Here is a 26,152-nt window from a genome sequence, read left to right as displayed (position 1 = left end):
GCCTAATACTGTGGTAGCGTGATACCGAAACCCTGGCATCATATCAATTGCATTAATCCTCCTATTTGTATATGCCTAATCCCGAAATTTGAGCAGTGTAAATAATAATTAAAAAAACGTTTATTTGTAAAGAAATCAGCCATATCACAGGCATGCAAATGTCGTAATATACAGATATTAAAAGATTTGTTTAATGGCGTAAAAATACCGTTATTTTTATACTTAGCAAGTTAGTGAAATGCTGTAAATCGTTTACAATAAATAAAATAAAAATAAATCTTGTTTTAATATAGTTTAGTTAACCACTATATTTAAAGAAAACACTTTTTCAACGGATTGAAACTATGTATTATTATAAACTTATAATTTATATAATTTAAAATTTTCCGACGACACGCGTGCTTTACAGCGTCTTGGTGACTGAAGACAAACCACAATACTTATAATATATACCAGTAAAGTATTGAAAGGCGAAAACTCCAACTAGAAATGCCATAAAATAACCGGTGGGCAAACTGGGTGTGCGCGGGGAGGCGTCCTCGACAATTAACCGCGTCCGACCTCTGAGTCCCGAGATAGCGCTGCGTCTAGACTTATGCAAAGCTTTTGTAGAATATTCTCAATTGATGGAACAAAGGGTGCGTCTTTTTCTTAACCAGCCACTGTATAAAAATTTACCTATCTTTGTGACTGCTAGGATGGATATTAAAGGGATAGTCTTCTTTAATAAAATCCCAGAGGCTCTTTTATCTCTGCCTTTTATTAAATTTAAGAAATGTATTAAAGAAAAGCTGTGTAAAAAGGCTTACTATAAAGTTAGTGATTATCTAGTTGATAGAAGGCCCTGGGACTAATGCTGGGCAGGCTACTTCTAATTAATTTGCTATATTTGTTTTAAATATTGTAGAATAGTTTGATAATTTGTTTTTTTTTTAAAGAGTACCGAGAGTTTTTTTACGCCGGCTTTTTCTCTCGGCCAATACCCTCTGTCTTCTTTGCCGATCAGGATGCCAACAGGTCGAATTTGATGACGTGGAATAAGTGATACCATGATGATCTTATGTTCCAAAATAAACGTATTTTTTTTATTTTTATTTTATAGATAAAGGTATCGGGTCAGTGCTCTGGTGGTTTCAACGTCTTTTCCTGGTGTAGTTCCCTGCTTGTACGGTGAACGGAAACGTGAGGAAAACCGACAGCTCAAAAACAGAGTTTCTGAGAATCTGAGGCCTAGACCTAAAAGATTATAGCGCTATGTATTACGTATAGTCACACAGACAACGTTTATAATTTTATAAATAAGATTATCTACACCGGCCTGTGTATTTCTAATATATTATTCAACGTATTTGCGAGCCCTCTGGCTTTGAGTGTCCATGGGGGGCGGTATCACTTAACATCAGGTCAGTCTCCTGTCCATTTCCCTGTTCTAGCGCCCCGATCTAAAAAAACAACTCCAAAAGCAAGAGATAATATGGTCAGTACTGTTTGTGAAGTTAATAATAACAAATAATAGGACTTATGACAGTTGACTGACGACTGACTTTCACATATGACAATTGACAACCAAAGAAACACTTTTTAGGACTCTGTTTTTATCAAGGAATATAAAGTTGTAAATGTAGGAATTATCGAACGTTTGCTGAGTAATAAAATTTCCTTTTTAAAGGTTATTAGACAGAAGGGCTAACCAAACCTTTTATTTATTTCGTGTGTCGATTTGACAATGACAGATGTTAATCACCGAGAATATTCCCAGCGTTGGGTGTTTATATCACGAATTACATACGAATGTCGATTATAAGAGTTATAGCATGCAGCAATTATAGTTAGCGTGTCGATAAAAATATATCTACACTTTCTCTTTCTAAATTACGAATAAATTTTGATTGTTATTTAATATGTTTTAATTACATTAAAAAGTGAACGTTATTAATAGTATTGAATATCAATTATCTGTCAGATTATATAACTTTAATCCTTATATATGTAAATGTGTGTTTGGAGAGTCGGATTTTTTGTACCTACATAAGAAAATACTTCATCAATAAGTATGTAATTAGATTGTCATCAATGTTTCGCATATCTAAAATATATAAGAAAATGTATATGAGAACGAATCGTATGAGTTATTCAACACATTCAAATTTAATAAATTAACCGCTAAAATTCTGCCTAAATTGTCATGTGTCAAAATTAACTTGCACAGAACTCTACACACATATCTTTTAGATGTCATATCAGGTGGCATTATTTTATGGTTTAATTTGATAATTAGAAGATTGATTTCTATATAATATTGCTTATATATACTTGGCTATATACATAAAATAGCGTAATCGATATCACATAAAGACAATGTGCGACGGATCAATTCATTTTTTTTATTCCTTGAACTCTGATGATGGGTTTTATGGAAAATATATAAAAATTTCGCAAACTCGAACAGTTTCTATGTTGTGGCATAGCAAAATATTCCATATGTTGTATATAGTGACTAAAAAGGTAGGCTTAGTAAAAAAAAATAGAAGCGAAACGAAGTTAGTTGGCGCAGCTAGTAAGGAATAACAGGTTCTTATTAACTGCTCGTTTTAATATAGAGAAAGATAAAAAATCGCTTGATCTAAATTCTAGGATATCTAAAACGGAATCATTGGTAAAATATTTAATACCAAAGTTAGGCAACACCGAAAATATCACCAGCGGGCAGACCACTGTACTGGAATCCAAGGTGATTTAAACTAGTTAGACCGCCTTTAGCTCCTATTATTTTAACAATTGTCTAGCCATCAGGAATTTCATAACATTTAGAATATTTGTAAGAACACTTTATAACTTAAACTTTATATAATGAAAAAACTATAAACGGTGAAGGAGAACATCGTGAGGAAACCGGCTGATCAACTTGCCTATTATATTGACAAATAATCATGAAACAGATTCTGGAATCTGAGGCCCAGACTTAAAAAGGTTGTAGCGCCACTGATTTATTTGTTATTTTATATTCATGGTATGAAAAATATTGATCACACTCAACTATTACTTGTTTAAAGGTTCAATGTACACGAACTAATTTAAATTATGGTTAAAATTATAGTTAAAGGCAAGCGAAGATAAACTATAAATACCTCACAATGTGTCAATGCAAGAAACATTAGCGCAGAAACGAGCTGTTGGCTTGCGCAGACGCAGGTCATTGATCCAAAGAGGAGGCTGCACTCTGGCCCTCTCTCCTCCCTACATGTTCGCGACCTGAAACTTTTTTATTCATGTTTTTTTCTATGTCATATTTTAATGATGACAATATTTTTGAAATAAATCTAGTTAACATAGGGTTTATTACAAATACACAGATTCCATATATCACATTGCAGAAAAATTTCGCGTTCATAAAATTTTATTTATCGTAAATACGTAAATGCCTTATGCCTTAGAGAAAATTTATTGACTTAGAGAACAAAAACATCAAATAAAAAATGTTATAGTAACATTAAAAATGTAATATTAATTTATTTATAAACACTTCGGTTCCAGTAATACAGATATACAATACTATTACAGTAATTAAATAATAACGAGGGCAAAGCAATAGGAGCGATGTATTCCACAGTAAGAAACAAAATATTTACATAAAATTACTTGGACATAACTAGTGGAACAAAGCAAGCATATTCAAAATGTTAACAGTGAAAGAGACAATAATAATAAAAACGAAAAAGAGCAGTAATCTTTAGACATCATTATAATTACCATAGCATGAGAACAATGACGCTCACTTGACCTTTAACGAATAACCTGTCAATAGGTTATTGTAATGTCAAGGAAATAAGGTAAAACATGGTTACTACATAATATAAGAACTCGAAAATACAACTATTGAAACAGATTATATAAAGATAATAATGTAATAGCATTGCAGAGGTTTATTACCACAAAGTGAAAAAAACTAAATTTACGCGCGAACCCCGCGCGAATTCTCATAATATGTCAAAATTCCAATCAATATTTTATGTATATCTGTATCTTATTTATATTAATTATCGCTGGTATGTAAGATTAATTAAAAAAAATGTGTCCTTGTTTAAGCTAATTTTTAATTGACAAAAGCGTAAATGATGTAAATGAGAACAAACGAAAGCGTTTTATATTTTGACATTGACAGTTCGCGCCAAACGCCAAATCCAAATCCATCGATTAGCAAATATTGTTTCTCAGACAAAATAGAAATAGGATTTAATACATAAGATGATTATAACTTAATGTATAATTCATCTCGTCTGCTGGAAACCGTTCCATTGCGTTATTTACGAAACACGTTCGCGGAAGGGTGCCCTAATAAGACGTATTGCATAAGGATAAGTACCTAACTTGGTACACAACGGTTCAACGCGTTCCCTATTACTCTTTTTCATTGCCTTGTTTGTCAAGGCTAGCTCTTTTGTTCTGTGTCAAAATTGAGAAATAGTCTATGGATATTTAAGTTTCGAATTTATGCAAGTGTCTATGGTGTTGCCGCCAAAACCATGATCTTGTAGGTGATGCAATTATGTTTTTTTCTAAATTTAAACTAGACTACTCGCTGACTAGATAATCTTTTAAAAATCAACTAATAAGGTTGTATCACTAAACCAAAGTTCCGTTTTATTGTAACCTGAATATAATTTTGTATATGACATACTTTTTCAGTACAGTAATTTTATTAATTTAAATCATTTACGCTTATTTATATTGACGTTTGTATTTTCGTTATTTTTACCGGTTATGTGATGTTAAAAAGATATATTATCAAGTATTCGTTGCCATTATGACCATTCCAGCCATATTACCGGTGAACCTAGAGCTGGTGTTTTCCTGGACCTATATGTTCAATAGAGCGAGGAAATGCTGCCAGCGTTAAAGGTACACTACTAAGGACCAGCCTCTTTAAATTTGTTTGATATTAAAAAAAAATACTAATAAAGTAGGTTAAAAGTATTGTAAATACGGTATATTTGTGAGTTGGAAATGCGTAAATTATAGAAAATTTATGACTTTCGTTTATTTTTTAATGAAATTTCCAACACATACGGTAATTGAAACAGTAGACTATAATAAAAATCGTAACGGGTCGGTCACTTGAATGGCTTCTGATTTAAGGTTAATTCCGGATATAATACCGTTTACCCAGCCGAGTTTAGTACATTATAGAATTTAGTTGTTAGGTACCTACTGTCTTTTTGCTTTGATAGTTTAAGTATAAAAAAATTATGCACTCTAAATAAATCAATTATTTATTGGACGCGCGTTGAACTCTTAAAGACGGAATCGTTGAAGGTTATAAAACATAGTTCTGTATCTGTTTTTTCTTGATATCTGTTCTACAATACATTTTCGTGGGGTATCATGATGTGTCCAAACGAGTGTCTATGAGATGTTAAAATATGACACGAACACTTCAAAAATATTTTTGAAGTATATATATTTTGCGTATTCGTTATGCAGGTTTCAATCCGAACAACTGTGAACACTTCATGATTAATCAACTGCACCAAAATACTTAAGACTTGCTACCTCTGAACTGATATCATTTTTCTATTCCAGAGCAATGTATGCCACGTCAACGACGCCAACGTCTGGGTCCCGTGGTGATCTCTCCGGTGCCGCGGAGAGGCGCGTCAGGGTCATCCGACTTCTGCGCCCGCGAAAAGCCGCACCGGCGTTCGGCTTCTCTTTGCGAGGAGGAAAAGAATACGCCACCGGCTTCTTCGTGTCAAAAGTCGAACACAGCTCAGAGGCGCATCTCCAAGGGCTGAAGGTAAGGGTATAGCAGCATATAATGTTTAAAGAAAACACTTTTTTAACGGATTAAAGCTATGTATCATTATAAACTTCTAATTAACTAGCAGACTCGGCCAAGCGTTGCTGTGGCTAAGGTTTTTGTTATATTACATAGAAGTAAATTAATCAAGGGAAACCGTAGGAGAACTTATGTGAAACGTTGGTACCACGACACGGACCTAAACTAAACTACCTTGAACTCAGCGCCATCTGTTAGAATTGTATCAAATAATAAACAAATAATTTGCAATAAAATAAAATTGCGACTATAATTAAAGATCTTACGTATCCTATCTCTCAAGTTGGATCAAACTGCACATGGTGTGCGAATTTTATTATAATCGATTAAGTGGTTTAGGAGTCCACAGAGGACAAACATTGTGACACGAGATTTATATATATTAAGATTTAAATTATTTTTTGCGACGTTTCGAATGACGAATAATTAAATGATCTTAAGGCATCATTTAATTGTTCCTCACATTCATGAATAGCTTTATGATTCAGTGATCATTCTCTAATTTCGCTTGGAAGGTCGTTGTAAAAACGAATACAATTTCCATGTAAGTAGTTTAATTTCTGGAGCCTGGTTGGTCGTAAGCTTACACTCTCTTTCGATTTTAATATGTACAAGTAAAACTCAGAATTTGTAATTGTTTATATTTTTTTCTACTTACAACAATCTTTCAAAAATATATTGACTAAATAGTGTCATAATATTTTATTCCTTAAACTTATCAAAATGTATTACTTATTGCCTAAATAAAAATGAAAAATAAAATATACTAAAAATCCACTAAGAAATGTATCTTTTTTATTGGAAATAAACGGACTTATTAATATTACTAATAAAGCAGCTGTGATGGCCTACAAATGTTAGCGTGCGACTCTCATCTAAGATCTTCAATTCGATCCCCGGCTGTGCACCAATGGACGTTCTTTCTATGTGCGCCTTATACCCAAAAAGTCGACGGCGTGTGTCAGGCACAAGAAACTGATCTGGTTGCCTATCAGATAGACAAATGATCATGAAACAGATCAGACAGAACAGAAATCTAAAGCTCTCTTATTTAATTTATTTATGTCTATTTTTTTTTAAATATTTTACTCTACTCCCCTGCCATCATGTCCAGGGACTTTATCTATCTCACATTTATTTTTTTCAACAAACGAAAAAATACATTTCATTGCTACATATTATTTATGTCTATTAATATTATTACCGCTTCCTCAAGAAGTAATTATGACTATTATGACAGGAAGTCTTGTATGCGCACCATTAATACATTGGCTAAGCTTCCCAAGATTTCGTATGTCTTAATTCACGCCATTGTCTCGTTTTATCAAAGAATATACGAAATTTCATAACTTCTTTTGTGAAGGAAGTAAACGTGCGAAATATATAACATTTTATGTTAAGTTTATATGTAATGAGTTTCCTCTGCGTTCAGTGTTACATAAATTAAATTGTATGTTATACAAGCCTAGTTTAGTTCTTAGATTCTTAGAGGTGCTTTATACGTTGACTCAACTACTGACTTATATAAAAATAAAGAGGAATAAATACTGCAAAATAATAGAATAAGTAAATATGTATATGTCTTAAGGCCGGCACTTTTTCGAGATGATAAATGATAAAAAAATGATAAAAAACGAGTTGAGATTGACGTGTACTCTCTGCTCTCGGCTGGAGAGGTGAAAACCTATATGGAGAGAGAACGTTAAGGTTTTTACTACCGCGGCTAGTAAATTGCCTAGTCAGTGGGTAGTCTAACGTTAACAAACATAAAAAAATACTTTTATATGCATTTGTCGCGCTTCTATACGTATATAAGGCTATGTTTAAATTTATACAAACGGTGTTCTTTTGACGTAACATATTATGATTTTATTAAATTAATTTTTCGCGAATGTTACAGAATACGGAGCTGTATTCAGGCAATTTTATTTTTAAGAAAAGCATTGTCAGTGCCTAACCTAAGCTACTGATTTGCTGGTAATTATTTATTAGAAAAAAATTAAGAGTATTTTATTTTATTCTGTATACATTTGTATAGAATTTTTTGTAACATTTTTACATATATTTTAAATAGCTTGCAAAATATAATGCACATATAGAATTGTGTATGATGTGGTAAACTAATATAAAATGTAATAAATAAATAAATATAACAGGGGGCAAATTGTATGTGATATCGATGCCAATAAAGCCGTTTCTCCACTGCTCCGGTCAGCTAAACCTTAATTACCGATCCGATTTAGAAACTCACAACAGTACTTATGTACTTCTCCACTACTCCGACATCCGGTTTTTAACGATCCGATAACTTGCTAGATCGGAACGCGGTGTTTTACCGTCCGAAGTGATCGACAGTGATGTCAACTTGTACAAATTTAGGGGAAAATAAGATGTCCAAGGGTTTTTTCTTTTTTGATTCTATACAATTTATATTAACTGCTTCCGACGCCGGACTGGATCAGTAGAGAAAGGGCATAAGTTCGATAATGTATTCGAAGATGGCTGCGAAAGACATGCTTTTCTAGGAAAGTATAAGATGAGTTAAGATGATTATCTTTTTCGAGTCCTATGGAATTCATAATAACAAACAATTCAGTTTCCAAAGTGGATGTCAAATCAAGCATCTTAACATGTTTACGTTGAAACTAAAAGGTATAATAAAATCGTGACTGTTACTTTGGTAACCATTTTTAAATACTAAACATCGTTACCATGGTAACCATTAGCATTTTGGATGATTACACAGAAATGTAACAGAGGTATGTGACCAACTCGTTACAGAATAGTTGTAATATTATCTAAGCTATGAGGTGACCTCAATAAACATAGCTTTCGTCAACACTGTTTAGTTAATCGAATTCTTATTAATAATATGTTTACAAATTGTATATGAACATAGTAACATTTATCTTAATATATATATTTCTTGTGTGCGTGTGTATGTGACTGAACTGCTCCTAAACGACTGGACCGATTTAGACGAAATTTTTTGTGTGTGTTCAAGGGGATCTGGGAATGGTTAAGATTCACAATTTTGTCCGCTGGACAATGTTTTTTTAATTAATTTTCAATTTATTAGTTGTTGTTGATTTTGGAATGTTTTACATTGGATCCGACAGACGGCGCTACCATCGCAGTGTCAAATTTTAAATAATATTCGAATTTTAATTTCAGTCTGTCCCGAAATTTAAAAAAAGTTTTGTTATCATTGTGTTATATCGTGTGTGACCATGTGCTGGATCGTTAGATATTGTCATAACATTTGAATAATAATTTTCATAAAAATGGCTTATTAAAAATTGAAATTTTGAAATTAAAGACGTGTAGACACGACAACGTCTGTCTGATCCGCTAGTATATGTGTAAATTTAGTATACGCTATTATCAACGTAAATATAAATCTTTATTTTGATGATATTAAATTTAGAACAATATAACATCGAAAATATGGTCGAAGAAAATATTAGATTTTCAATATTTGGAATGAATTGTTAAAAAGTGATTAAGAGCTGTGTTGACCTAGTAGGTTCAGGGTGCTTTTATGAGGTCGTGGATTTGATTCCCAGCTGTGCACCAATAAACTTACGGTGCGGAATTAACACTTGCTCGTACGGTGAAGGAAACCATCGTGAGAAAACCGCCATGTCGACGGCGTGTGTCAGACACAGAAGCTGATGACCTACTTGTCTATGAGAAAAAATATGATTACGCAACGTATTCAGAATCAGGTTTTTTGAAGTTATACTTCTTTGGGCGCTTTAGGGAAATATTATAAGGGTAAATATAGGGTCCATATCAAAGCTATTATTGGCAAAACTCGTCTTTTAACACATCACGACATGTTTTTTGGACACATAAAGATCCAGAAGGTTTAGAAAAAAATGTGACTGGTAAAGTGGGCATCAGGCCGGAAAGGTGATCCTCTATTTGCAGGAGCAGAACTTTGCTAAAGACAGGGGAGAGTAAAGGGAGTTGTGTGGCTTCTCTTCAGAAACACCGAAAACGTAGTTATACTATATTATGTGGACACACACACATATGTAGTAGTTGTCTGTATGTCCAGCTTTAATTATTATTAGTATTTAGGTTAAGAATATTGTAAGAGCTATATTATATTGTTAATTCAAGTTCATAAGTCCATAACAAACTTCTTTGTTTCAAATCAGTTTGTTTAATATTTTGTATTGTTTGTTCAGTTTCGTAATTCAGTTCAGTTGATTTATATCTGCCGCTTGCTAGCTTATAATTCAAGGATAACATATTTAAATTCTTTGATTTTTGATTTTAAGAATACATAAGAAACCATAATATCTATGCCCTTGTGATAAAAACCTAGCCTACATTTTAGTTGGATTTTTATTAGATGTTGGTAGATAGAAAAATTATTTATGGTAAGCACCAAAATGGCGACGATAGTTCAAATTTCAGCCGTCGGCCAAGATGATTATGTGGCACTGTAATAGTTTTTACCGTTACACTAAAGTGATGATTTGACAGAGAGAGAAGCATTTAACAGCTCCGTTACATTGTGATTTTGTCAACAGCAATACTCGTTGACACGCGACAAATGTCATTCCGTTGCACGCGACGATCTTTCAATGTTGTTCGTCATCTGTCTTTTCCTTATCAATCAATAATTCCTTACAATCTCACTGACAGTGACAGTAATTAGCAATAATTTTAGGTGCAGAAAGCTCCTGTTTTAAGTAATAAGTGTCAGGTTTTCCAATTGTTTTCTCCAATATATAAATTAAAAAACGAACAAATTATTAACGCGCAATTCAATTTGTTTTTATTTATCCGTTAATAATGAATGTATGTATCTATGATATAGGTTACGAATGTACAAATTTAACTAATAAAACTTAAACGTCAAAACATTTAAAGTCATTTTATGTCTGACATCTACACGACACTGGCGAAGTACCTTGTGCCCAGTTGGTACAAATAAAAGCCATATTAAAAAAAACATGTCTGACAGAATAACCAAACCATTGTTTTCGCGCCAAAAATCTTAAATTATCCCATAGTAAAACTAATGGCAACCAACAATGGTATAATGAAATGATTGTTCGTACGGCCTACAAAAACATAGAAGTTTTAATACAATGTGACAAAACTTTGAATTGAGCAAGTCTACGTAACCAAGAATTTCATTGCCACTAAATTCAATTGTTGCGGCATAGTTATCGCTCTGGTTGCCTTTCAATGTTCAAATGTTTCAAATACGTACTGATAAATGAAACTTATAGAGTTAATAATATTTATAATCTATTTGCAAGAATATTGTATAATTTTTGTTTTATTTATTCACACTTCGTTACATCTAAACCAAACATATAAATGGGATGCAACGGGCGGCCTTATCGCTAACAAGCGATCTCTTTCAGGCAACCCTATTTAGGGTAAAAGTAAAAAATAAATCTGATGAATAAAGTATTATGGTGGTACAATCTAAACTTCGCATATTCCGGCACAGATAAGGGCGTGCAAATATGTTTTGAAAGGTAGAACTTTACAAAGAACACTAATAGCCAAGGATATGCCAAAGCATAGCCAAGAATACATAATCTTTACATTTTAAATTGGCGTTTTGTCGCCATTTTAAGTTTAAATATATCCTCTTTGCTTAGGAATTCCAAATTCAATTGGCTTAAAGGTCTCGTTGGCATCGAGCAGTCGTATGTATGGTAGGCCATAAAATTATAAAAAAAAATGGAAACCAAATTCAATTATTTACAGCTAGTGCATTTGTTTATCAAAAACCATGATTTATTTCCAGTTTTTTTTTACCGTTAAGGCACGGCCTATACACATAACACAACGAAGCACCTAAAATATTATTTTAAGATGTCCATACAAAAATATAATTTCAAGACTTGGTAACATTTGCAATAGTCTCGGGCCGTAAATTATTTATACAACCATTTATCGAAGACTTTCTAGATTAAGTTTCTTTGAATTCTTTGTATTGATAGAAATGTGCTTACATCACCCCAGATCACTTTACAGATATTTGCAGCTTATACAAATTTAGTTCTTAACAAACTTTTTGTTCTTAACACAGTCAGTATTTATTTAAATGTAATCAATATGATATTGGCTGTTTTGTATACATACATATATATGTACAATACTTTTTAATTTCTTATTACTGAGGTCGATGGTCAGCGGGTTCCAAGTCACCGATTAATATCATGAGGATATTTTCGGAGTAGTTGTCGCCCGGTCCGGTGGGAGACGCCAATCCTTTTAAGCAAATAAAGGCCGTATTTGGGAAGGTTTGATCAGTGCCTGGTAGTATGTCTATAGGTAGAGTTATTAGAAGTTATTCTAATCTCTTTAAAGAACGGACTGTATAACCTTCCTTCAGGTTTCTTCTGTGTTATACATACACAATGGCAATATAGTTATTTTGTATGATGATTTGATATTTAAGAGTACCGAGAGTTTTTTATGCCGGTTTTTTCTCTCGGCCTACACCCTTTGTCTTCTTGTTGTAGGGATGTCTACTGATTCAAATTTAATGCCGTGGAATAAGTGATATGTATCTTATATACCATAATAAACACAACATAGTCAAACCCGAAACTGTCTTTAAAAAACGATAAGACTTGGCAAATAAGATAAAAAGGTGTTGACAACGCGACGTTTTTAGTTGGAAACCTGTTTGGAAATGGCAGACGCATCGTGGTACAGTATTAGTATTTTATACTTCAACGTCAAGTTCATTTTCACTCAAACTACAGGGTATAAATGTCAAACGGATTTTTTTAATTCAGAGAATAGATATCGTCTATGCTACTTAGGTATGTCCGTCGTTGCACAACTGAGCGTTTCTCAACCACCAACTGCCCACTGAAGTATTTTCAAACGACTTTGACTTAGGATCCTCAAAAGAGCAAACCAATTCTTAAAAAAATACCTTTGTTAATAATTTATAACTCTTAAAAAATCTGGTAGACTTATAGACTCTATTGCTTAATCTTTTCTGCCATTTTCTATTTACATAACAAAACTGTTAAATTGCAATAAATATAATTATTGCAATTGGTAGGAAACACTTAGTTGTACAATGTCTACACACGCAACGGATTTTAATTATTATAATGTAATTTTAACGTTTCTACATAAAAATTATATTTTATTATATACAAGTTTCCTGCTTTAAAGGAACATATAATTTTTTCCGTGTTTCGCCGTCTTCATCCGGGTGAATAAATATTATTATTATTTGATTATTTATTGTCTAACCATCCTTATCCCTTCATATTTCACATGATGTTAATGAAAAACGTACGTGCCATAATTAAATGCGGACATATAAGAAGCTTCCATTACCCAGGGGTCGAATCTATGAGCACGCCCAAACCACTAGGCCTATATTGCTGATCATCTCCTATTAAGGTTTTCGTAAGAATTGAACCCAAGGCTTCGCTTGTACGATTTACTGTGTGGCGAACGTAATATTTAATTAATTTAGAATATTTTATAATAGATTAAGTATATCATTAAAGGTTTTATCACGTTTACCTGGAATATTAAGAAGCTTCAGATCGCAACTGACAGATTTTTGCAGTGAGTAGTGCGTCACTCTCTGCAACAAGAGTGTCTCGGAGACGAAAGGACTCGCGACTAGCGAGAATTTGTATATATATATAGAGAGAGAGAGTATAACTCCGCCGTAGGTTGTGAACTAATGTTAAATGATATGGACTTAATGTAATCTTGATTACGTAGTACTAGAAACGGGTATTTTTATTTAATGTGTAAAGGTACATTGTGGCCACTCATATTTACATATCATATCTATATAATATACCTATTTTACTTAAATAGTATGATAAAATCAATCTTTCTGGCGCGCCGCGCCATGTTGTCTGGCGCGGTATTTGTAACCATCATAACAAGCAACCTTTTTACACGCCAGCCTTTACAGATTGTCTTGAATTTACAATAAAACTGTGATGACAAATGACTCGGTATACACTGTCAACTTAATTTTCGCCGAGTCGTTTTAAAAACCTTGCTATGTTATTTGCTCTTTTTTTTTTTATTTATGTATGTATGTCTGGCACTGGAGGCTGATCAGCTACTTGCCTATAAGTTTAAAAAAATGATCTTGAAACAGATTCAGAAGTCTGAGGCGAACTATAGCGCCACTGATTTATTTTTTTCTGGTTGTCCTCATTTTAGAATAAAAACAACGTATAATTAAAATATAAAAATAAACATAGTCTAAACTAAAACTTCTAAAAATAAACTCTTTACGCACTGATAAATAAATGAAATTCAAGACAATAGTGTTTAGAATCAGGTACTATAATTAATTAGTGCACACTTATGAGTTGGCATTGTTACGCAATTTTTTTTAATATTTCACACCAACACAAGGAGCGGCCTTGTAAACAAATTTGACAGCCATAAAATCGACTTGACAAACTCTGTGGTTTTCTTTATAGCAATAAATAAATTAAAAATTCCGAAAGACTATATCCTGCGCAATGGGCGAAAAAAAAGAAATTAAAGTTCTTTTTTTAAATTTTGTGAAACGTGTAAAGGATGTGAATATAGCTACTAAACATTGAATTAAATCTTTAATAATACTATACGGTATTTATTTCCGTAGTGTCCATAATTTCCCTGCATCCCAGTATTGGAGAAATTCTTCTACAAACAGGAAATACCACAACACACGTAAAGAGAACCCTAAAAATGCGCCGGTACGAAAGTCTGAACGAAAGTTGTCCGATATCTGGGCCAAGAATGATCCGTCCGGCTTCTCCAAGGTAAAGAAAGTGCTTTCGTCATTGGCAGAATGTGACGTCACACATTGAGATGCTTTGATGGGCACAGTATGCGTTTTATCACTTTCAATTACCGAATATTACTCAAGGCAGTTCATATGTTTCTGTTACTAACAATGCGTATGGTACCTTTAGTGATTTCTTTGTAACAGGCCCATACGCGTCCTTGTCTGAGACCATACGAAAGAGCATATTCCTTAACCGCCTAGGTTTTTTATGGACATAATATTATTAATTTAAATTTTAATTAAGCTGGCCTGGTAGATAGTACCGGTGGCCTAAGAGTTAAACGTGATACAAATTATTATTATTAAACATATATAAATTAATAAAAAAGTGTTTATTCATTTTTATTACATTTGCATTCCTAGGTGTACGATTTGGAAACCCTTTTAAGTAAAAAATACCTGTGTCGGGGTTCCCAGCTCTTCCATAAACAAACTTGACCTTATTTTATTTATTTTTCAACTGAGTCAGTGAGTCAATGAATAAACTGTGTTTGTCTACTTATGTTTTTAAACATAGAAAATTAACCAGTCTCTAAAAAATATACTTGATACCGAATATCGTTTTAATAAACTGTAGCTTGAGCCTTACATACCAAAGGTAGGTTCGAACACCAGCTGTGCAATAATGGCAGTGTGCATTTTAATGCGTAATGAAGAAAGATGAAGAAACCAGCAAGCGTTAGACCCATGTCAGCGTGTGTCAGAAGGATACTTGTAGTAGTTGTCGCCGGGCGGGACACGCCAAGACCTAGTTTAAGCAAATAAAGTCCCTTTGTAGGAATGGGGATATTGGACCCCCACCCTATTTTATAGCATTTCGGGCACAGATATGCATGACCATTTATTTATGACACGCGTTAGAAGTTGTACTTCTTTGGCGTATGGAAAAAAACTGAAATGCAGTAGTGATTAACGATTCATTAAAATTAATCAACAAGATTTTATTTAAATAAATAAATTATTAGTTAATACTATCACCGTCGTATATGAAATTGATTTAAAACACCAAAATAATATTTATTTATTCACAATGTTTAATTGTTACGAAACACGCGTTCTAAATAAAAAAATACTAGAATATACAACTTGAAGTTATCGATTTTCATGCCATCTAGCCCTAACTTTACGAAGTCGGTGTGCGCGCGTAAAAATTCACTCATTTTTCTCCATCGCACCAAAACAAGCATAAATTCAAAAGTAAACAATTTTCAGCTTTTAAAATTCGTTTTATGCGATTTCAGGTCGGTGATCAGGTGGTGAGCGTCAATGGTTATCGCGTGGATGATGCAGTGCACGCCGAGCTGGTACATTACATCACGTCACAATCCAGACTCAAGATCAAAGTTAGACGTAAGTGGCTGTTACTATGTCGTGGAGTTATGAAAGGCGTGGCTTAGTTATCTTTATATAATACTAGCTGACCCGGCGAACTCCGTACCGCCTAAGAGACTAATAATATCGTGTAACTTTATATAATAATAATGGTAATAAACCTTTATTTTTCCACATCCTATTTACATAAATATAAATATGTATATTTTGTTTTTTATATAACTTCTGGTTATGCACTTCTTGCACTCATCATTTATTTATTTATTGTTTTCTTGTCTTACTAGAGTTGGGTTGCCTGGAAGAGATCGCTTGTTAGCGATAAGGCCGCCCGTTGCATCCCTTGTAATTTATATGTATTGTGTTATTTGTGTTTCTTTCTAGCAACGAAGTGTGAATAAATAAATAAATAAATATAAATACAATTTTAACTAAGATGCGGCCCCTGTCCGGAAGAAGGCCTCCTCCAACTTTTTCCACCCTAATTTATTTTGTGCCATCGTCATCCAGCTACCCTTTCGATCCCATCAGCCCATCGCTCTATTGGTCTTCCTTTGTTTCTTGTTCCTTTTGGACCAGTCCATTCGGTTACTGCTTTGGGCCATCTGTCATCTGTATAACTGTGTGTGTGTGTGTAACTTTAGTTAACTTTATTTAGGATTAATACAACTTTTTTGGCTTGAACATAGGCTATATTATTTTGTTTGAACCATGATAGTGTAAGTCTGAAACAAGAAAACCTAAATTGCGTATGCTGTGGAAACTTGACAACAGAGCAAAGTGATGTACTACAGTTTATACAAAAAAATAAGTCTATTACAGACAAAAATTAAGCGATAGAACTTCGTGCTATGCAGGGAACCACAGAGCACAGCTAGTTACATAATATTCGCGTGCCGTTATCTGTCAACTGGCTCGTTCATCATTCGTGATATGAAATGTACCGGTTATTTTATACGCATCGTCATGCTCTCTTATACATTTATTATTAAAGACATACAATAATTTTAAATATACAGCTATATGGCCCGCTGTGACATACGCAGTATCTACACTTATTTTCATTCCGGGACCTTTGTAGATCATCTATCCATGGCGTGTTGTTCCTCTTTTTCTTGGGCTGCATCAATGATGAATTGTCCACTTGCTCTCGTTATATTGTATAATACTTTAATTTACAAAAAAAATATTAATATTAGTCTAGACAGAATGTTTTTTGTTTTTACATTTTTAGCTTATGTCAGACAGATGTAGCTTTCAGACGGTGAAAGAATTTTCGAAATCGGGTCGAGTAGTTTTTGTACATACATACAAAGCACAAATCTTTCCTCTTTATAATATTAGTATAGATTTATTCGTAAAGAACAAAATCATTTCTACCAACACAATTTTATATATTTTGTTTAGAAAAATGTCTGCCATATGATAAATAGTCACAGAAATTAAATATTCGTAGCTTTCTCCTATTCAATAAGCGATATTATTATTTCAATTCAAAAGACTTTCGACTTTACCACGGCTAATTATAGAATAGTTATTATTAATTTTATGTTTCAGATGTTGGTATGTTGCCGATTAAAGAGTAAGTATATTGTATTTTTAATAAATAATCATCTTTGTTAGTTAATTTATTTAGGATCCGCCATTAAGTTGTGGAATAGGCTGCCCGACTCCATACGATTGATAAAACTCTGCATAAAATAATAAATAAATTTTCTTTTGTATTGCATTAGTTTTTAGTATATTTTATAAGACTTGGTCATGCACTTCTTGCGCTTTACCTATCACATTTTTTTTCCTTTCTGGGGTTGCCTGGAAGAGATCGTTCGTTAGCGATAAGGCCGCTCCTTGCATACCTTATAATGTTTTGTATTATGTTATTTGCTGTTCTATAAACGTAACGAAATGTCAATAAATAAATAATGGCTAACATGAACGTTAGACGAAATCTATGGTTTGTTTCGTTTAATTATGATTGGTCAAAGAGATTGATGGATCACAGCGCGTGTCGATGATTGGACAATTCTAGACCAATTACAATAAAGCGAAACCCGCTGTCGTGTTATTTTTAATTATAATATTTGTGCCCATTTATATATACGTAATTTATTAAATTTTATATTTTAGTGGTTATGTTATTACTCCTTGGTAAACAAAATTCACTTAACATTTATTAGTTATTTGTAAAAAAAATGTATACAAATAAATCTGATAATAAGATTTGAACATAGTACAACTTCAATTAATTGGATAAAGTATTGATAAGCCTAAAATGTACTTTTAAATTCTTATCGTATAATGTGTTCACATATTTTTTTACATTTTTATTATATGTAAGAGAAACAGTTGATTTTCGTCTTACAACCTTAAGTATAGCGTTCTTTCCATTTCTGTCTACATATAATTTGTGATATATTTACAGCGACATGTGTCAGACAGAAGATTTACCTTGTCTATGATCAAAACACATTTAGAATCCCGACTAGATTATTTATTTACTTGAAACAAATATTTTTATTTATTCATATTGAGTGTACTTTAATTTGATTCGTTTTCTATTTCAGGAAAGACTTCGAGACTTTATCCTGGCAGTTTGTATCAGAGCGAGCGTCACTCGCGTCAGAGGTGTCTTCGTCGCCTACTCTTTGTCACACAGATCATATAACCGATTTGCGACTCTCAATTCTCGTGCCTCCCAGAGCTAAATTAGGTTGTGGGTGAGTTTATATATTGAAGTTATACTTTTTTTTGCATTAGGAAAAAATGATGATAGTAAATTTTTACGATGCGCGCGTGCACCATCACAAAAACCCGACACCGGTACACCGTCACAAAAAACCGACACCCTGAAGTTACTGAAGTTAGCTATAGTCGTCGTTTTAGTTTTTTTCGAAGTTATACTTCTTTTATTTGATGAGAGTAATTTTGTTTAATGTTAGTATGTATCGTACATACTAATAAAATAAAATAGAATAAAGCTAAAGATAAAATTTTTGGAAGATTTTATCTTGATACGCCAAAGAAGTATAACTTTTACCGTACATACACGTTTTTTTATACTTAATAGATAACCGGGTACAGTTTTCCTTTATAATAATATCGACAAAATTTAGTTTTTACTCCGCCCAAAAATATTTATAGATCTTGCGGTAGTAACAATTATTCTTAATTTTATAATTTACTAAATAATTTCCCACAAATCTTCCAAGACTTTTTAACTTACACTGTTAATTTTTACTATTCTATTTCTTTTTCTGCGTCTGAGGCGCAAACTGTTATGGGCTCTGGCAGACTGACCATCACTATGGAACATGTCTTCTCCACAGCTTTATGCTGAGTCAGGGCCAGTTACACCCACAACGCACATTATACACTTAAATGTTAATTTCATTCCATAATTTTTGGTTATTTTTATTTTTTTATTGTTATTATGTGTGTTATATTAGTAGTAAATGTCTATGTTATTAAGAGCAGTGTTGGTCTAGTGGCAGCGTCCGACTCTCATTCTTGAGGTCGTAAGTTTGATCCTCACTCCTAAGATAATAGATGAATAACTGTGCCTAATTGCCAGAATTCAGCGAATTTCATGTTTCACATTAACGCCCGAATCCAATAATTAATCCACAATCTCAGAATGAAACCAATGTAAGAAACGACCGCGACAGTCGATTGATCTCCTATCTGCATCCCATCCAATTAATATAAACCTAATAAGGTAAATAAAACCGTACAAATAATATTAAAATAGAGATGTCTATGATTAAAACATATCAAATCGCTTTTTAATTATTTTAAAAACTGGTGTTAAAATCTTAGGATATTGGCACAGTTGAAATGTCTTTTACATACAAAGGTCTATCCACATACACCGATCCGACCTACCATGGATAGCTTGTATCTTCAGATAGCTATTAAAATCCGTCGATTGGTTATTGGCACACTCTTATCAATATTTGGATTAAAGTTTTGGTTTATCTCAGATTAACAAAAATGGATTGAAATAGGTTATTTGGGTTTGGGCGTATGTCATTAATTGTACGTCTTAAATAATTTATTAATATTTCATTCAGGATTTGCAAAGGACCCGAATGGAAGCCAGGGATATACGTGCAGTTTGTTCGCGATGGTGGGATTGCGAAGGAAGCCGGTTTGAGGCCAGGAGATCAAGTTTTGTCCTGCAATGGCTTGGATTTCTCCAATATATCATTTAATGAGGTATAAAATAAAAGCCTGATTCTGAATTAATATCTAACCAATTTGGAAAATTGATTAACAGTCTCGCGGCAATAACAATTTACATCTTAAAAAAATCATTTAATAAATAAAGTTCAAGTGAATAAAATCGTTTATTAAAACATAAACATAACAATCAGATATTCAGTATGGAAAATAGTACCAGTGAGTTTAAAATAATATTGTTAATATGTGAATAAAATTAGTATGTGCCCCATTCGAGCAGCTGTTGTACTACAGAAATTTGTCATTATTATAGACATTTTGATGTTTTTTACACTAATTGTTTTAAAGGCTATGAATGAAGGTGACGAACACAAAAATTATTGCCGATTTTCTTAAGTTTTCATTCACAACCAAGAGAAGTGTTGGTAAAGGGACCGTTCGTAAAATTCGTCACACTAACATCAGCTCTTTTTAACCCCCTCCCCTCGTCACGCTGTGTCACACTTTTTGTGACCCCCATAGAAATATTTCGTCACAGAACTAAGACCAGATAACTCTAAATGATAGTACACAAACTCTGAAAATTAAAAATATTTATTTAGTTATTTTAAAATTTAAATAAATGTATAATAATATGGCGAATCAAGAAAAATAATAATAATAAATACATAAGAAACCAGCCCCCCTAGACAAGTGGCATTCGTTATCAAACGTTTCGCAATCGAATAATACGCACGATCTGTCGTGAACGCAAATCGATGCCTAGCCAAACGGACCTAAGTTCGGTTAACGTTGCATCGTTTTCCATTTGCGTTAGATATGCGATAGATATGTGAAAAAACCACAATATTCGCGCGCTGTCAGTTCATTTTGATAAGCTGTTGACAAGCACAATCTTGGTGTTGCTATTATCATGACAATTGCTACATATATGATAATTTTTAACTAATGACTAATGTGTAGTTTCTGTTGTTATTACCCGACTACGGCAAAGCCAAAAGGAAGAGTAATGATTTTAGCCGTCTATGTTTCTATATTTGTTATTTAAATTGTATTTGTTGTATTTATTTTAATAAACGAAATAAGTTTTTTTTAAATCGGGTGATTTTACAGTAATTGTTATGGCAACCCATCAGACTTTGGCGCTGAGAAGGTTAAAATACATATGAATGGTTTGATTTTGAAAATGAACCGATTTTAGTTATTATTTAGTCTTATGTATTATGTACAAATTCTTTAAAATAATATATAGATGATTTGGTTTTGGAAAAACATTTTTATTTATTTATTATTTACTCTTGAATGTACCTACCACGAAGGTAGAGAGTGTATAAATATAAAGAGATGGTTTGGTTTACCAATAATATATATACAGCTGACTAAACAACCGCCATTTTTGTGGTTATCTACAGGGTCCTAGCGGACGATTTGTCATCGCTTAATCGATACGATTGATGCTTACATTACCTGTCAAAATGTGCCATTTGGCTACGAATTGTATGGCGTAGCGAACGACGCGTTTCGTTTATCCAATGCGATAATCGAATCATGACAGAACTATGCCACTTGGCTGCGAAATAAAACGATCGCTGTATTTGCGATAAGGTAGATGACGTGACAAATGTCATTCCCATACATTTTAATTCTATTCTACTTTCGTTTACGATATTAGATGTCCATTTGTCTAGGCCTGCAGTTGTGACGGATCGCAACGCTAGAGTCGCGCCAAAAAATAATAACCGATGTACGTCAAGTTGCCGTATTTGCTCCGGTTTTTTACTTGGTATAAAATACCATATTTCCACGTTTCCTCTGGGCTATGCACCTTCTAAAGTCTTATTTAGTTTTGAAGCAGTCTTTGTCCCTTTCTGTCTAATTGTATTAACGCTATGTTGAAAAGAGACAGATTTAGTTTTAACCGAAGTAGTCTTCGTCCCTGTCTGTCTAATTGTATTAACGCTATGATGAAACGAGACAGATGACAAATTTGTTTCAAAACCGTGTTCACAGGCTGTATCTGCTATGAAAGTGAGCGGACGATTGGAATTGGTTGTTCGTGAAGGTGTAGGACGAGAACTCGTGTCACCAGAGAGCTCTGGTTACAACAGTTCCGCGTCTTCAGCTGCTGGCGAAAGGAGTCCGGCATCAGCACCTCCAGTTGTGCCATTAGCAGCACCAGCGGTCTTACGAAGACGACTAGCCAGTGTCGCAGAAGAGGCGGCTGAGAGAGCGGACAGGTTTGTTTCTTTACATTATTTTGACGTTTCTGTAAATAATATGTTTAAAGAACAAGTATCAAAGTCTAGTAAACGAGTATCTTCCTCAAAGGCCGGTAACGCACCCACTTACTTTTACTTTTTAGGCGTCCCGTAGGCCTGTTTTCTCCGTTATTCTAAAATGTATTTCTCAAAAGTCCTCAATATAGAAGTCTATAAAAAAGATTTCGATCGATTGATACAGTCGAGTGATCAGCTGACATCTATGAAATAGATTTACATCAGAATTCGTCTATAAATAACACTGTAAAAATCAAATTATCTTAAAATATTCCATCAATCAATAAATACGCATTTAACATTCGCTCGAACTGTGAAGTTTTCCTTCACCGTTCGAGATCGTGAGGAAACCGTCTTGCCTTAGACGTGAAAAGTGTGTCAGGCACAGGAGGCTGATCACCTACCTATTAGATTGACAATGACGCAACAAATACAGAAATCTGAGGGCCTGAACTAAAAAGGTTCTATTATATGCTTTTTTTTCTACAAAAGAGAACTGTATAACTTACGGCGTTATATAGACATTCATGAAAACCCTTTACTGGCTTCTACTTCTGTTTCATGAATCATTTACTTGGTAAAGATCCTTTTAATACGATTTCTGCGTCTACTGCTGGTTTTATCACAATGTAAATTACGCACAAATAGTGCACAGCCTGGCTTCGAACACACGACTTCAGGGATCCGTTTGCACGCTTGGCTGTACGGGCTATAATATTTTCAGACTTACATCTAACAGAATAAAAAGGAGAACGTGGGATAGTCTGGAATTCGATTGGAAAAACGGTGACATTCACAATTTTGATGCACCATCGGACATTGAACCCGACTACGACTGTCCCAGCATACCAAATAACCCTCACACATATGAAAATAAAACTAATAAAATAAACAAAATAAAAACAGAATATGAACCATCTAAAGGCACACAATTAAATAGGACCATAATAAATTTGACTGAAAATGGAGGAACAACAGTTCTGCATTGTAGTTACGATAACTCTTCAAATAAAACCGCATACCAACCGAACAGAGACAATGATAAAAAGACAATAGTAGTGGAAGTTCATAATGTCCAAGCTCCAAGTGCCAAATCTAATTGTAACCATCCGGTTCCGCCCAAAATCGACATGATATCGGACACCACGAGTATATCCAGTTCAGCCACATTGTCCAGTGCCATTGTTGAGGAGATACAGAGGAGGAAATTGGTGAGCTATTCTTGGTTTTTATTACCACCTAAATTGAATTTGCAATTGGGGCGAGATCATGCCCCAATTGCAAATTCAAAATCAAAAGTCACATCATTTATTCCAATTTGACCAACTAAAATGGCACTTTTGAATGGTTAATAATAAAGATGATTCTTGTTGCCCCTTCCTAAAGGTTGCTTGCTTGCTTGGTAGCTTCAAACCTTGAAAAGAGGTATCGTAAATACTAATATATTAGATACACGAGCTTTTAAATGGGACTACTTAATTGAGCTAAAGATTTATATCCGTATAACGACGAGCACTTAACAAAGCAAAGCAAAGCTTAGCACGAATTATAAAGTTTGATTAGGGAAAAGTAATAATAATATAAGCCTTTATTCTGACAAGATACAATTTTTAATTAAGCTAGAATAAACATGTTTGAATTGAAATATTCACTTTAATATAATTGAATATTTACTTTCCCTCGACAACCTTGTCAGTTTGCCTTTTGTTGGCAAAGGCCTCCTCCAATTGCCTCCATAAATTTCTGACCTGGGCAGTTCGTGTCCATGTGCTACCTGCCACGGCTCTAATATCTATATTTCATCAACCCACCTTAGGAATGTTCTATAGGTCCTAGGGAATATAGTACTAAATGATTAAACTACAAGACAATGTAGATAATCAATTTGTTTTATTTCATGTAATTTCTAGAAGAAACCGGCGGTGGAGAAAGAACCACCAAATGTCCCGAAGAAAGCGAATATTCCAAAGATAGATGACGACAAGAAGAAACACCATAATGCTCTAATGGACGAATTTAAGAAGGTTCATAGGAAAATGTTTGCCAACCAAGAAGATGAATGTAAAGAAGATGGTGAAAATTCGGTAAGTGAACACATTCTTTAACTACTCACAATGTCAATTAACGCCCAAACCCAATAACCTATCTCAATCCAGTTTTGACAGAAGATAGACACGTTGATTCCAATCTTAATAAAAATGTGCCAATAACCAATCGACGGATTGTAATAGCCATCTATCGATACAAGCTATCCATGGTAGGTCGATCGGTTTATGTGGATAGACCTCATCTTAAGAGTTCCTAGTACACCAGTTTTTAAAATAATTAAAATGCTATTGAATATGTTTTAAACATAGACATGTTTATATTTATTATGGATGCAGATAGGAAATCGATCGACTGTCACGGTTTGATCTCAGATCGTTTTCAATTGTGGATTCATTATTGGGTTCGGGCGTTAGTCTACGTTAGTTCTTATTATTTACGTTTCTTTATCCATTTTGGGTAAAGGTCTGAACTTTCCATTTAGATCTGTTGGCTTCCTTCTAGAGAGAAGAGTAGAGACCCAGAAATATTGGTTATTTAAAATTCATTTGGTTCTTAAAGTCGCTTAAAAATTCGAATCAAAATTTTTGAATTATAAAGGTCTTTAAATTTTGACTCAATGAAGATTACATAAACCTTTATTTACAATGTGACTAGGTAAATAATCGTGATAATATGTAATTAAATATTTTTTGTCTAAAATAAACAATCTTAGCTTATCAAAGTTGACTGCCATGGGAACTAAGGAAACGATATCTATTATCTTAAAAGGGATCTTATTTGCTTGTATGCCCTCTTCCTGTTAGCGATTTAAACATTGAATAATAGATATACTAAAAAAACTTTGTTACAATCGCTGAAGAAACTATAGATCTAACAATTGTATCATATAAAATTTAATTAACTTGTATAATAATTTTTACGTTTCCCAAGAACGTTTTGGTTAAATACAATTTTAGTTTGTATGTTTCTGTGATGATATATCTATGTTTGTATATCTATAATAATATGTATTGGCTATAATAATATTCTGTTATATTTCGAAACTCTGTGATCTTCACAACAGTAAATCTCGGAGCCTTTTCCACTGTTCTCCAGGTTTAAGCTAGATAGTGATTTTGGATTTCTTAATATCCTGGTATTTAACGTATGTATCTTTTGACTTTTGTTCGAGGGCGGTGGTCTGATATCTATATTAATGAAATTAATATGATTGATTGATTAATATTTTATCAATAATTATTGTTTATGTAAATATATATTAATCTACATAATTTTATACTAAAACAAGTTTTGTCTATTTTGGTATACTAAGATAACTAACGAAATATTCAGTCTTACGTAAGCAAGTGTATTGGAGCATTAAATAATGATTACATTCTGTTACGTAAATAGCGTTTTTAAGTTTAAAATATTGATTTAGCACGTAAAATGCATATGCAATGAATGCTACAAAAACGAGATGTATACTACACATATTATTAATTAAAATATAATAAAACAATATATGTTTGATTGACAAATATAAAGTATTAACAATATTAATATTAATAAAAAAATCATAAAAATTGCCTCGCTGTATTGTGATACTTATTCGTTGAGCAAAGAAATCACCAGTTCTGTGGTCACCGGTACTAACTACCAGCCAACTTAAATCTTTAACGAGCTGGG

General features: G+C 33.2%; 1 protein-coding gene across 1 annotated transcript in view; it reads left to right on the top strand.

Annotated features, from left to right (window-relative positions):
- Nucleotides 1–26,152, top strand: part of LOC111001982 — a 48,393-nt gene that overhangs the window by 9,159 nt on the left and 13,082 nt on the right. The window contains exons 2-9 of the mRNA XM_045633142.1: nucleotides 5,581–5,794; nucleotides 15,893–16,001; nucleotides 17,538–17,562; nucleotides 18,545–18,697; nucleotides 20,051–20,195; nucleotides 22,170–22,396; nucleotides 23,160–23,646; nucleotides 24,346–24,519. Of these exons, the coding sequence (XP_045489098.1) occupies nucleotides 5,585–5,794; nucleotides 15,893–16,001; nucleotides 17,538–17,562; nucleotides 18,545–18,697; nucleotides 20,051–20,195; nucleotides 22,170–22,396; nucleotides 23,160–23,646; nucleotides 24,346–24,519 (1,530 nt within the window). The 5' untranslated portion in view covers nucleotides 5,581–5,584. The remainder of the gene's footprint in view (nucleotides 1–5,580; nucleotides 5,795–15,892; nucleotides 16,002–17,537; nucleotides 17,563–18,544; nucleotides 18,698–20,050; nucleotides 20,196–22,169; nucleotides 22,397–23,159; nucleotides 23,647–24,345; nucleotides 24,520–26,152) is intronic.

Source organism: Pieris rapae, chromosome 22, assembly GCF_905147795.1.
Source record: "Pieris rapae chromosome 22, ilPieRapa1.1, whole genome shotgun sequence".
Lineage (NCBI taxonomy): Eukaryota > Metazoa > Arthropoda > Insecta > Lepidoptera > Pieridae > Pieris > Pieris rapae.
Note: the sequence above shows the minus strand (reverse complement) of the source record. Positions and strands in the feature narration are given on the sequence as shown.